Source organism: Idiotropiscis lumnitzeri, chromosome 17 (genome assembly GCF_059441095.1).
Source record: "Idiotropiscis lumnitzeri isolate Australia: NSW breed Sydney's pygmy pipehorse chromosome 17, RoL_Ilum_1.0, whole genome shotgun sequence".
Lineage (NCBI taxonomy): Eukaryota > Metazoa > Chordata > Actinopteri > Syngnathiformes > Syngnathidae > Idiotropiscis > Idiotropiscis lumnitzeri.
Window position 1 is genome coordinate 6,650,184 of NC_142407.1, and position 14,394 is coordinate 6,664,577.

General features: G+C 38.5%; 1 protein-coding gene across 1 annotated transcript; it reads left to right on the forward strand.

Moving 5' to 3' along the window:
- Window positions 1-398: 398 nt before the first annotated feature.
- Window positions 399-11,160, forward strand: LOC148319870 (complement factor B-like). The gene is made up of 19 exons (XM_088279189.1): window positions 399-416; window positions 804-925; window positions 1,073-1,279; window positions 1,358-1,543; window positions 2,277-2,453; window positions 4,471-4,557; window positions 4,708-4,847; window positions 5,924-6,068; window positions 6,164-6,295; window positions 6,766-6,876; window positions 6,957-7,091; window positions 7,739-7,836; window positions 7,928-8,060; window positions 8,285-8,423; window positions 8,494-8,570; window positions 9,855-9,955; window positions 10,037-10,166; window positions 10,237-10,286; window positions 10,684-11,160. Exons 2-19 carry the CDS (start codon window positions 871-873, stop codon window positions 10,858-10,860), a joined length of 2,280 nt encoding a protein of 759 aa, XP_088135315.1. The 5' UTR covers window positions 399-416; window positions 804-870; the 3' UTR covers window positions 10,861-11,160.
- Window positions 11,161-14,394: the final 3,234 nt, after the last annotated feature.

Genomic DNA, 14,394 nt, shown 5'->3' on the forward strand with positions numbered 1-14,394 from the left:
TGTGTGATTATTTTTTTAGGCACAAATTGATTTTTATTAATGATCAGGGTACATCAGGTGCAGCAGAGACACTTCTCTAATTCTATTAATTTTTTTTATTCTAAGACAAAATAAAGGACAGACCATGTATAAAAAAATAGTGTTGTAAATATTTAACATTGACACGTTGACCTTTGTCCATGTCACTAATGGGGGAATGCTCTAACACTCCATGTCAGATTGAATTTACAGGGTTAAGTAATAGTCATTTGAGATTTTTTTAGATGGTTGGGTTCTTTTCCATGTTTTACTTTGCAGCACACTGGAGGAGGAGGACGCGGTGGTCAGTTGAACCCGTACGGTCAGCGATCAATACCTGGATCAGTGTGTAAACAAATCCACACTCAACTACGCCACCACTTTTGGGAAATGATGAGGCGAGTGTACTTTTGGTCCGTTAGGCAAGTGTTCACAATGAACGAATAAAGAATGAAAAAATGATCTCAGTAATAAAATAGTATACAATAGACTTCAGTCGTAGAGCTAGATTGAAACTAATTACCGATACCCACGATTAAAATGTCATTTCTGTTAATATCAAATTGTGCACCACAGCAATACGAGTTACTAATCAGGATCAGTCTTCCAACTCAAAAATAATTTTACTTTCATTTTGACTATACACAATCGATTTTAACAAAATAAATATGACTATATTGCGACATCAAAAAGTTTTCAGTCATCTCTGGCAGTAATATTGATCTAATGCTATTTGTTGTTCAGTAAATAATTAACTTCTTGATTTTGGCTTGTTGCTGTGTTAGTTCATAAAAGGCCATCTCCTGCAACAATTTCCATTTTTTGGTACCTTTGCTTGATGAAGTTTCCAACATGCAGCGATCTGTTCACTGGGTTGGATATGCGGCACTTTTGTGTCTTCTTATAGGTGAGCTCAGTGTTTGTGAAATTTTACAGAGGTAGAAATCTTGATTTCCTGAGCATGTTTTTAGATTTGGAAGTCTTCCAGTTTACTTTACCTGTATGTATGATTAAATGTCCCTGTGTGGCGTGTTACTTTTGTTTTTCATTTTAGTTGGAGAAGTGTGTTGCTATTGTACCGAGGACAAAATGCAAATAGAGGGAGGTCATTACACGCTGACCAAAGGACTAAATGCAAGCAGCATGCTGGTGTACCACTGTCCTGAAGGTTTCTATCCATATCCCTCCAAAAGGCGCGTGTGCCTGCTCAGTGGCGCATGGAGCGAAAAGCCAAAACGCTCTAAACCTCAAACGTGCAGGCGTGAGTAGCACCAAAAGGATGTTTGTCACCCCTTCCCTCATTCTACAATTAATCCAAATCCCTTTTGTCCGTGTATAGAGGTTGAGTGCCCGAACCCCTTCGTACTGATGCACGGCAGCGTTTATCCTCCTCAGGAGAAATACTTTGCAGACAACGAGACCACATATGAGTGCTACTCCGGCTATAAATTGCGAGGCTCAGCCAGGCGGGTCTGCTTGCCAAACGGCAAGTGGAGTGGCTCTACTCCTATCTGCAGCCGTGATTGTGAGTCTATGTCTATGATTTTCATGTTTTTTACTGCAGTGGAACCTCTAAAGTGGTATTTTCAACCATGCTGTATGCCAAATTGAAGTTCAAACCATTATCATGAGTGATGTTAGGAGAGACATCAGCATTTTTGTTTGTAGTAACCACATAAGGGTATCAGTGATGGCAAAGAGAAGTGTTATGATAATGATACGAACAAGAAATTGAATCTATGACATGAATGAAAAGTGACAAAATTCTGGCTACTCAGTACAATACTTTAGCAATACAATGACTAAGTTACATAAACAGACGTAGTCTTACGAAGCACACATGTTAATAACATAAACCAAAGCAGAATGGCAGTTGACTACCACGAAAATGAGGAGACATACTTGTTGTTTTTCTGTTACACCTCCAAAAATGTTGGCTATTAATTTCCTGAACAGTAAATATTGATGAAGCAACCACACAGATCAATATGCGTCCTACGCTGCTCGATAAAAAAAAAAAGATTATTATTGTTTATTGAGTAGTTTTACTTTATTTTAGTTTTTTTTTTTATTTGATTTTTTTTTACATATAAACATTTATGAACTTACTTGTATGAGAGTTAACGGTAACAAATTTAACATGTTACTTACTCAATAGACCCTACATTTCTTTGAAATTGCAAGTCAAACAGCGTAAAAAAAACAACCACACATCTATCTTTATTTGGTTTTGTTGCATTTTGAATTATCATACGCAGCAGGAAGTGATTGTGCCGATCCCGGGATCCCAGCTGGTGCCTTGAGAACCGGGAATTCATTCGGTCTAGATGACAAAGTGAAATACAGCTGCAGCAGCAATCTGTTTTTGGTTGGCTCCAAAGAGCGAGTGTGCCTGGAGAACGGCCAGTGGACTGGAACGGAACCAGCTTGCTACTGTAGGCCACACACTGCCACACTCACACTCACTTAGAGTATTTGACTTGTATGTGAGATTTTTTACATTTTTATTTTACATTTGAAATTATAAACTTTATTTGAAATTGATTATATTCATGATATTTAATTAATTGTATTTCATATCGTTCAATTGAGAGAAGTTAAGAATAAGTTCACTGTTCTCCGTAATATATTTATACCACATGTGGTGGCACGGTGGGCGACTGGTTAGCACGATGGCCTCACAGTGCAGTCGTGGGTTCGATTCCGGAAAGGGAACTGAAGGACACATAACGGGCATGTTTGGAAGGCTAACACAAAGTATTTGTACACAGGGTATTCGTCAGCTAACTAGCTAATGAATCAGCAACTCACTGACGCTACTGTTGAGCTTGGCTTAGCCAGAATGTATTGTGTCATTTGGGGCTGGCAACATGATGTCACACACTTGGACAAGACGTTTTGAACATGTACAACTACTTCAGCTCAGCAGGTTTCCAACCATGCTAATGAAAGCGCATAGGCCTGATGGGTCGGTGGGACCTAGCACTTTACTCCGTGGCATTTGAATGTTATACTAAACTACTAGTAAGTCATGTAATCCATCCATCCATTATCTGTACCGCTTGTCCTCACTAGGGTCACGGGGGGCGCTGGAGCCTATCCCAGCTATCTTCGGGCAGTAGGCGGGGGACACTCTGAACTGGTTGCCAACCAATTGCAGGGCACACAGAGACAAACAACCATCCGCGCTCACACTCATACTAGGGGCAATTTAGAGTGTCCAATCAACCTGCCATGCATGTTTTTGGAATGTGGGGGGGAAACAGAGTACCCGGACGAAAACCACCGGGAGAACATGCAAACTCCTCACAGGAAGGCTGGAGCCGGAATCAAACCCACAACCTCTGCACTGTGAGGCCATTGTGCTAACCAGTCGCTCACCGTGCCACCCACAATTCAAAGTAGCATTAAATAATTAAATCAAAGTATCATTGATTAAATGTTTAATTTATTAATTAAATATGGGTTTAAAAAATTACTTTGTCATTAATTAATTAAATTACCAATAATTCCATGTGAAAAATATATAGAATTCTTTCTGTAATTAATGAATTTTTTCATGGTCATGTGTTGCTGTGTTTCATGAATTTATTTTATGTCAAACTCACACATCAAAGTTTGGTAGGCAGGTCCTATTACCTGATTGGTTATGCTGCTCATTAAGTTAAGGCAAATAAATTCCAGAATAATGGATTGATGCTGACCAAGTGTCTCGTGAAAATACTCCCAGTGCACTGAGTGACGCTATTCATCTCTACATTGGTTTGAACACTCAAGCAAAAAATTAAATACAAATCTCGATCACTTAATCAAGGTAGCGTACTCAATCAAGGCAGCTCATGAAAGTCCGCCATCATCGTAGCCACAATATTTCCAACCACTTGAGGCCAAAGCGATAGTTTTACAAGATTTGAGTTTGTCAGTGTTTAGCCCCACCCTCTAACTTTTATGGGCGAGTTTGACAGATAAAATAAATTCATGAAACACTACAACAGGGGACCATGAAATTATTATTAATTAAATAGGGAAATATTGAGTTGAATACATAAATAATTATCCATATTTTTTACATATTATTATTATATATATATATATATTATTTAATTTATTGATGACACATTGATTTGTTTAATTCCATATTTAATTAATAAATGAACGATTAATACACAGTTAATGACATTTTTATTTAATTATTCAATGGTGCATTTATTTATTTATCTGATTTATTCAATTCCATATTTAATTAATGAATGAAACAATAAATTAATTAATGTCAATTTTAATTAAACATTTCATGGTGTATTTATTCATGTATTTATTTATTTAATATTGGCACTTTTAGTCCTCGATACTTTTATTGTTTTAAATTAACACTGCCAGAAGATTAAAACCATTGTAATTTAGTAAGAGTATGAATGAACTGTAACTAATTTGTTGTTTATACTTCCTCAGACGATTACACATATGATACTCCACTGGAGGTTTCCGAAGCCTTTGGTAGCTCAATTAAAGGCAGCCTCACCACTTTGGAGCCCACAAGTAAGTCTAACGATGCCCAATAATGTATTGACCACAATAAAATGCAAAATTACACCATGATTATGCTGTGCGCAAGGATAAAAATAATATTTTGCCGGAATTCAACTGTTAAACTGTATTAACTCTAACTTCAATTTTGAAACCATTCAGATGACACACAGGAGGGCAGAAAAATCCGAATTTCCAAAACAGGAATACTCAACATTTACATTGGTGTGGATATTTCTGAGAGCATTGAAGAAAAATACTTGAATGACGCCAGGGATACTGTTGTTAAACTTATCACCAAGGTAACAACAATAATTAAAATATTTTTTTTTCTTGATTATAAAAAGTGCAAAAGCAGTGAAGAGCATATTAAGAGTGTATGTCTATGATGCAGACAACATGCATGTTTTTTAATATGCTGAACTTGAAGAGTCAGCAAATGTGCTTCTGGTTTAAAAGATGAAAGTTAAATTGTGACTGCTTTGCTGATTGCTTAAATAGGAAGCTGCTGCTGATGGACGCTGGCCACAAATTTGCTGACTTACCAAAATACCTCAGTGATTTAGCGGGTAGCACATTTAATCAATTATTTGATATTCTGAAAAATAAGAAAACACATTTGACTATATTGTGCTTGACTGATCACCATCAGCGTCAATTTCTTTTCATTTCATTAGCTTTGTGTTCAAGTTGAATTTTGAGGTGCATAATTTCTAATGTAATTGTAACTTGTCGAAACGACTGTCAAAACTCAACTATACAATTGCATTTTGCCTATTAATACTTAATTTAGGATTTCTGAAAAGGGACATGCAGACCTCTCGAATTGAAGTGTATGAATATCTGACCTGACAATTGTGTACAGAAACATGCAGTTGCAGATATTTGAAATGTTCTATTCGACTATTCCAATTGAATTACAGATGTCTGCCATCAGCATTGAGTTTAGTATTTGCAGATATTAGAAAAGCCATCTTACACTGGTGGATATCTAATGTAAAGTCGTGTGCAGTAATGCAGAGTATGTTTGGTGTGAAGCAAAGTGTCTGGCACACCTTCAGGAGCACATTTTGGCTCACTGTTCACATAATGTACAAACCGGGTCTGATTCCATTTAGCTGTCAGGGCAGCGTCCCATTACAAGTGCATTTAATAATGAATTACAGGATGCATCATAATCCTGACGGATGCTCTTTGGCCTGAGTCCCTTGGCATGTTTTCAGTGCAGCTGGCAGGATATTATTTTGGCTGATAAATGGCTCATTTACAAAGTAACACACGTAGGCAATTAGCGAGGACGAGGAACATATTTTCTGGCAATTTGCATGTACTTGTCTGCTCATTACTAAACTTAATTTGCTTTTTCCCCTCCACACAGATTTCATCATTTCCAATATCTCCAAACTATGAAATTGTATTTTTCTCCTCTGAAATATTCGAAGTTGTCAACATTCTGGATTTTTTGGACGGCAAAGTTGAACTGGATGTCATGAAGACAAAAGTGGAAAACTTTCAACTTGACAGTGAGTGCCCAACAGATCAGACCTATTTATTTTCCAAAATGTTTTTTTGTCTTCTTTTATTCCACTGCTCTGCCTTGCCTGTTCCCCACTCAAAGATCAAAACACGGCTGGAACGGATCTCAACTTGGTCTTCATGACCTTCTTGGAGCGAATGGCACTTATAAAGCAGCAAACAGGGGAAGAGGTCTTTAAGGAGCACCGTCACGTCATCATTGTTTTTACAGACGGTAAAATGATTCCCCTCTGAAATCAATTTCAATGTGTACACACTATTTGCTACGGCTTAATGAGGGGACATATTTGGCATTTCACTGTGTCATTGTGGTGTAGTACCTTGAGTCAGTTTTATTGAGATATTTTTATTCTGTGTTCATTGTTCCTAAATCGGTAGAAATAACGTTCCATTTTTCCATCATTTTGTGTGCATTGTGGCAGGATTTTCTTGACTGCCATTTGTTCAAAGAACTTGTCGGACTCCAATAAGAGCTTATATAATGTAGATCTTAACTTAAAATTAAAAATAATAACTTAAAATGTTTGACCTAGTTAACCCACAAATCCTCATATCCACTAATGTATGGCTACAGAAAAAAAGTTCGGGATGTAGTCGTCTTTCGAGTTAAATTTGAAGCTAAAATGTGTTGTTTGGTCAAATCTATCTACCGGAAGGGATTAAGTATTTCTGATTCACACGCAGGTGCCTACAACATGGGTGGTTCACCTGAGACCACAGTGGAACAAATAAAGAACATGGCATACATGGACGCCAATTATAAGCGGAACGGGCCGTTGAGGGCAGAGTACCTTGGTGAGTCGGCGTAAACGCAAATGAGCTTGAGTCCAGCCCGCAAGAAATAAACCGCTCTTCATTTTGCGTCATCCTTTCAGATATTTACATTTTCGCCATCGGAGCGGATATCTTTGACGACGACTTGGAGCCTCTCGTCGTGGGGACTGGCGGCAACCATTACTTCAGGATGAAGGACATCAAAAAGTTGCAAAAGACATTTGATGACATTATCGGTGAGTTTGAGATTTAGTATTTGCTCCCACAAGTCCTTGTCTCATCAAAGAACACATGCTTTTTTTTTTGAATGACAATATTTAGAATCTACTAACACCTAAAGCCTTTAGAATGGAAAATGTTGTCCAATCTCTTTCGTCCGTGAAAGGTCACTGCAGCGGCTAAGCTAATAACCTCAAATGAACTCGCCTATGTTTTGACAGACGGCGTTTGGATTACAAATAAACAAAAGTGAATAAAAGTAACAACACAAATGATCCACACTAGAGGAAAAAGTATGATACTACAGTACAATTGTATTTATTGCATTTAAGATCGTAATCATTTTCATTACTGTTTGTCAGTTGGCTTTGAAATATCATATTCATTTGGTCTTAAAACAAAAAGTTACCAAAAATGGTTCCTTGCCCAACAACGAGGTTCCTAAGCGAGCCACAACTATTAGAAACCTCCATGAATCCACTTTAAACTAATCAGATTAAGCACATTTTGTTTTAAAGCAAAATGTACTCTCAAGAATGTCCAAATGAGCATCACTGTGACAGAAAGAGCGCTCCACCTCACGCTGCAGCAAAACATGTCATATTTTTGAATGTCATTTTTTTTTTGGTAACGATATTAAAAGCAAGTTTTGATTCACTTTCAGATGAGGATGAAGTCAAAGGCTTATGTGGTCTTCACAAGGATTATTTCACCACTGAAAAAAGGGAAAACTATCCATGGGCGGCGCTGATTGTTGTCCAGGTGAAAATAAAGACTTTTTCAGTTTTTTTTCTCCCCCATTGCTTTGCATGGTGCCGACTTCATCTAATTTGTTTCTTGCTGATATTTTAAGAACGAGGGTAGAGTTATGAAGTGTATGGGCTCTCTGGTGTCGCCCATGTTCATCTTGACCGCCGCTCATTGTTTCACGTTTGAAGATCTGCCCAAACACATCACGGTCGAGATCGACGACGGACAGGGCAGAAGTAAGATGACCCCAAGTGACCCTGCATCATTTAGCATTGTGCTTTAAAAATTGCATTTACATTGTTCCCGCACTATATGACGGTTCACCATATCACATTTTTTTTTTTTTTTTTTTTGTGGAATGCGTCTATGGACATTTGTTTTATTTTCTTCTGGCAATTGTTTTTTTTAAGGGAGTTACTGTCCCGAATAACTCGGTTCTTTATTTCCATCTCTCTGACAGCAAAAAGAGTGAAGAATTTCTTTTTACACCCAAAGTACAACATCAGCGCTAAAGTGAACGAGGGCGTCAAGGAATTTTACGACTACGATGTGGCTCTCATCCAACTTACTGAATTTGTGGAAATCTCCACTCTGGTCAGGTATAACGTGAGGAAAAAAAAGTAAAGTTTGTGAAACTGCTCACTACATTTACTTTTTTCCCTTGTTTAGACCTATTTGCATACCCTGCACCCAGGAGACCAGTGAAGCTCTTAGACTGGTTGGTGAATCCACCTGCGCACAACAAGGTAACTGAACTAACGAAATAATTAAGGATGATTCGGTATGCGAAGCAAATTGCTCAAAATGTGCATTTCTGATTTGTGGTTTGGCAACCAGTCAGTAGAAATACTATGTGTGTCTTGAAAAGAACATTCTGTGATTAATATAAGTCATAGTGTTAGCGATGCAAAATTTTGTATTTGGCAGTGTCAATCCGTGGCCATTATTTGGCAATGTCTTCAGGTGTGGTACACGTTGGGAATTTGAGAACATGATTCAGAGACCAATAGCCAAAGAGCCTCTTTATGAAAAAAAATAATTAGATACTGTACTTTAATTTTCTCATTTGTAAAGCGCTTTGGGCACCATATGGTGTAACACTATAGACGAGTACTCCATATATTATTTGTTGCATAACCATTGGTGATAAAAAGTTACTTTGTGTTGTTTTACAGATATTATTTAGTAAAACAAATCAACAAACAAGGGTCACTGATTGTGTAGTGGTACACTCGCCTGAGTTGTGTGCGGGCAGCGTGGGTTCAGTTCCCACTCAGTGACGGTGTCTATGTCTGCCCTGTGACTGGCTGGCGACCAGTTCAGGGTGGAGTGCGCCTTTCGCCCGTAGTATGCTGTGATAGGCTCCTGCGACCCTGTATAGGATAAGTGGTGTGGATAATGACATGATGACATGACATGAATAAACAAGAAAACAACTGGAGGAATTTATTAATCCAGGGGTGGGTAAACCTTTTGATTGGCGGGCCTCGATGGGTTCAAAAATTTGACAGAGGGGCGAGACCAGGAGCAGAAGGATGGAGTGTTTTGGTAACCTTACCTCATTGGAGAAAAATATAGATTTGATTTGAGATGAAATTGAACAAAAGCATTACAAAGATATATATGTCTTTGAAAAACCATATTATTTAGGAAGGTTTATTCATTTAATTTTCTTTTAGTTCGGTGGGCCCGATTAAAACGTTTAAAGGGCCGCACGTGGCCCCCGGGTTGTAGTTTGCCCACACCTGTATTAATCTAATATTCCACTCCCCGCCTGAAAAAAAAAAATTAGAAAGAAACATCTAATGAATCTGATTTCACCACCTGACTCCAAAAAAGGTAAAGTTACAAAGCAATGTACCCCAGAAATGAAAATGATGTGAAAATTGATCAATTCTACCACTGAAAAAAAAAACATTTAAGTGGTTAGTGTGAGGGCATATTTTACAACATTTAGAAATTAAAATGCAACCGAAACCTGGAGATATATTCATTTTAATTGCCTATATTTGTGTGGTCTCTAACTAAAGAGCAGCTTCTGTTAAAAAATATGGAGAAACTTACTTTCCTGACACGCAGCAAGGCCAAATGGGTGGATGAAAAACATGTCCACGCAAAACTTGGCGATAAGGTGAGTTGCTGACAAAATTAGCAATTTGTTCCCACAAAAGTTCCTTGGAGCTGATTTGACCTTCCTTGTTGTGTGGCGCAGAGGGATGAATGTATTCAACATGCACTGGAGGCACCGGGAATCACAGCAAAAAAAGCCGAGGTTCCCGTAACGGAGAACTTCCTGTGCACTGGTGGTCAATTTCCCTTCCGAGATCATATTGCATGTACAGGTAGGTCTACTTCACGGCTTTTTCATTGTCATGGAGCATATTTACGACTGAGGATTGTTATTTGGGGCAGGTGACTCAGGAGGAGCTGTCTTCAAGAACCACGAGCATCGCACAGTGCAGGTGAGCCTTTCTGTCGTTTTGTTTCCTCACAAATGAGCCAAATATGAATATACAGTGGAAGCTGTGGCCCAAATTTTCAAGTAAAATATTTTTTAGTAAGGTAAATTATCAATACAGGCATTGTATGCAGAATAACTGAGAGTACAAATGATTCAATTTACTTCTTACTTTTATAATTAAGAACTGTTCATCTTCTGTAATTTCTACTTGCCTTTTTTTGTTACTTGAAGAGAAATTGAACCTGATTTTTACTTGGACTTAAATGAAGCGTCAGTGCTTTGGTCTTTTGCACAATAACTAGAGGAGGAGCTACTGTATACTGTCTTTGTGAATATTAAAAAACACAGCTGGCATTTTTAAAATTTTATTGAAATGAAAACTTTATTCTTTTTTCCAGATTGGAGTTGTCAGCTGGGGTAGCAAAAATTTGTGCAGGGGCGGCGGCGTCGTCGACTCTGACCAGAACTCCCGAGATTTCCACATCAATGTCTTCAGGGTTGTACCGTTCCTCAAATCTATTCTTGGAAATGACACGCAGGATGATTATGCGCCGCTGGAGTTCTTGAAGAGCTAAATGATTAAACATTTGCTTTGTGGTTAGAGTTTACCTGAAGCGAGAAAAGGAATTTGCATCAATATCATTATGCATGTTTTCAATAAATGTAAAGCCAATATAACATTTTGCTATTGAGTCAAGGCATATTATTATGAGTAAGATGGAAAACATATCAAGCCATAGTCATGGTTTAAATGCAGCATGCGGCAAGTTTGCGTCATACAGCAAGAATTAGCCTGACGTGATTTGTAAAAGTCTCATTTTGATTGTCAATTGGATGTTTTTCGTTTATTTGTATTACAGTATATTTTGAACATATTGGTCTTTGTTTTGTTTTATTTATTTTTTTACATAAGCTTGCTGATAAATGTTTCCCCTTTTAGTTGTCAACCAACAAAAGATATTTTTAATACGTTACAAAAAAAAAAAATCCCTTCATCCATGTTTTTTTTTTTTTTTTAATCTATGGAGAAATGTTTGTTGGTTCTCAGTTTTCAATGTTAGCAACTCTACAGACACTATTTTTGACCGTGCGGAAGCCTGCGTGAACAAAAGGGTGCAACTATTTTGGTTTGTTTGGGAGACAGCCAAAAAAAAGACAAGCTTCTGCCATTTACAAATTCTAAGTATTGTCTGGAAAGAAAACGCACAAGTGCAAGTAATGTGGATTATTTTTTTTTTCAGTAGTTAGCATTGCCTAATTTAGTATTTTTGGGATAGGCTCCAGCACGCTCGCTGATAACCGGATCGGATAATGGATGGATGGATGCAGAGCAGAGCAGAGCAGTCTGTCGAGGGGGCGGGGGTGGGCTGACAATTTTTATGAATACGGCCGGAGTGTCGAGGCTGGAACCGGAACCGAGATAGCGGCTGGAGGGCGGGGAACTGACTGGCAAAAAAGGATCAAGTCAGACTTTTTTGTGTGTAGCGACGTTTTTGGTGCCAACATATCAAAACACTAAAAAAAAAAATGTGTAGTAAAAATTCATTTGTACTTTTTACTTCTGTACTAAAGTGTGGTCATCTTTGTCCAGAATGCTTGTTCAAGGTATTGTATTGGATCTCATTTTCTGAGATATGCTCTTTCACCTAATACTGTGGCTGCCGAGGGAATACGTCACACTGCGTTCATCATATTCAACAGTTTTCTTAACAACTGGTCGTTTGTCAAACTGCAAACATGAATGCGCCGTGTCGTTACTAAATGATTCCATTAAAAGGCTTTTACGTTTGCTGATGGAGCGTTTCGACTCTCCTTTTGGGTCACTGAGTCGAGGCTTGTTTCCAGCTCGTCTGCTCGGTCCTACGCATTGCGGACACCACATCTGGTGGCGTGCCAGCTCGCATTATTCAAATCTAATTTAGTGGAAAGTACTTTTGGGTAGGCACGTGGTACAGTTTTGTCTGTCTCTGTGGTGCAAATCTGCAGTACTTGTCATTGTTGTGTTTGCATGTGTGTATGCGTGTGTTTTATTTTTATTTTGTTTTACGAGGCCTGCGCTGCATTACAAAAGATGCAGAGGCAGGTTTATGGCCTTGGAAGAGCTTATTTGACTTGATCAGCTGACCATTACGCTGTCATGGTTTGATTCAGTGTAAAAAAAAGTCCACGAAGAAATTCTCCCTATTGGCTTAATGTCCAACATGTGGTGAATTTTCTTTCTGCGTTTCTTTGACACGGGGTACCACCCACCCACTTCACGCGTGCGTGTGTGTGTGTGAGCGTGGGCGTCCAGTGATGTACGGAAGCATTCCCACGGGTGCATTCATCTGGATTCCCTTTAACTAATTAGGATAGAGGGAAGAGGAGGTCAACGGGATGGTCCGAGACAGAGCACGTGAGAGCGTGCGTCTTAATTGAATGAAAGCCCCTCCTGCTCTCAGATGTTGTAAACAAGCAGGGTTCAGTTACCCAACCCACTTGTCTTCTGCTTTATTGTCCACCTGCTAACCTCAACGTGACACCCTCCCATGTAAACCCCAGACTGGAATCAATCAAACATAACGGGATTAGCAGCTCCAGCAATTCTACCCGGAGTCCCTGTACTTTGCCAGCTCACACAGCAGATTCCTGATGAAGCATCCTTCTCCCTCAAACTTCGGCTGATCTGTCTCTCTGCTGCTCCTAAATCAACCTTATGGGCCATTTTAGAAATTACTCCCATCAGGAAGTGCATACATTCCCTTTTCCTCCATTTGTGCTGAGAAAAGTGCGAACCAGCGTCAATAGCTGCTGATCCTTCTTATTATTCGATTGGCTAGTTTGAGATGAATATTCTAAAAGTTGGAAAAATCTGGCTCGTCCCAATGATGGGTTGACGTTTGAGTGGAGTTTGGGGTGCTAAAGCTAATTGAAAGTAATAGTCAGACAAGTGCTTGTTTGCGTGTCTCTGCATGTGAAACTTGAGGAGAAAAAAGTGAGCTTAGCTTTTGGCCTTGTGTTTTTGCAATTTGACATCTGACCGTCATCTAATAAAAAGACCTGTTGAAAACACTTAGTGAGATCCAAAGTAAAAGTTGATTGAAAATATACTTTATATGTATTATACCTATAGACTACTATTGATAACGCGCGTGCGCATGTGCGTGTATCGATATCAGGGTTGTCCAAGTCCAGTCCTCGAGTGCCCCTTTCCAGCCCGTTTTAGATGTCTCCCTTCTGTAACTCAAATGATCAGCAAGCGAGCTGATCGTTTAAATCAGGTGTGTTGGGAGAGGGAGACATCTAAAACAGGCTGGATAGGGGCTCTTGAGGGCCGTACTTAGGCACCCCTGACCGATATCTATCTATATCTGTGTAGCGTCAGTTAATAAATCTTATATGAATGATCTAAGTTTACAATGCGACCGTACTTTGTTTTGTTTCAAATCCATCGTGCTTTTGCATAAAAGCGTATTGCATTTAATTAAAAAAAAATAAATCTTTTTTTTCTGAGTAATTCTTTTGGGGGTAGGAGGGGATTTTTTGGGGGGGGTCTTTCAATAATAATGTTTTTCAGTCAATTTTCAATGTCTTTCAGTTTATTTGATTTTTTTTTTCAGTTCTTCATGATAATTTTTGTTCTGTTTTTCAGATTTATTTTCATTTTTTTCCACATTTTTCTCCCTTTTTTCCCCAAAAATGAAAGGAAAAAAATTCTGAAAAACATAAAAAAATGTTTACAAAAAACAGGGAAAAAACAAAAAACAAACAAAGTCCCCCCGCCTCCTCCAAACAAAAAAATACTCAGAAAAGCAGGATTTTTTAAGTGAATGCAATTCTGTATTGTTGAAAGGCAAAATGAAAAAAAATGTGAATATGTCAATACGGGAAAGTCATAATTTTCACTAAAATAAAACACAGGCCGAACCCTGCATGCACTGCACTGTACATTACCAAAAATCAGGCCGGATGAAATTATAGCAGATCATTTTCATGTAACACCTTTGTAATGATAATCCCCTAAAGCGGCAGTCATAAAGCCAAGAGTGAAATCTGCCTCGTGTCAGCGTTTACAATAAGAAGCACTTGCGTGATTAGATGTCTCTGCGATCAATGGCGCCTCTTCTGAC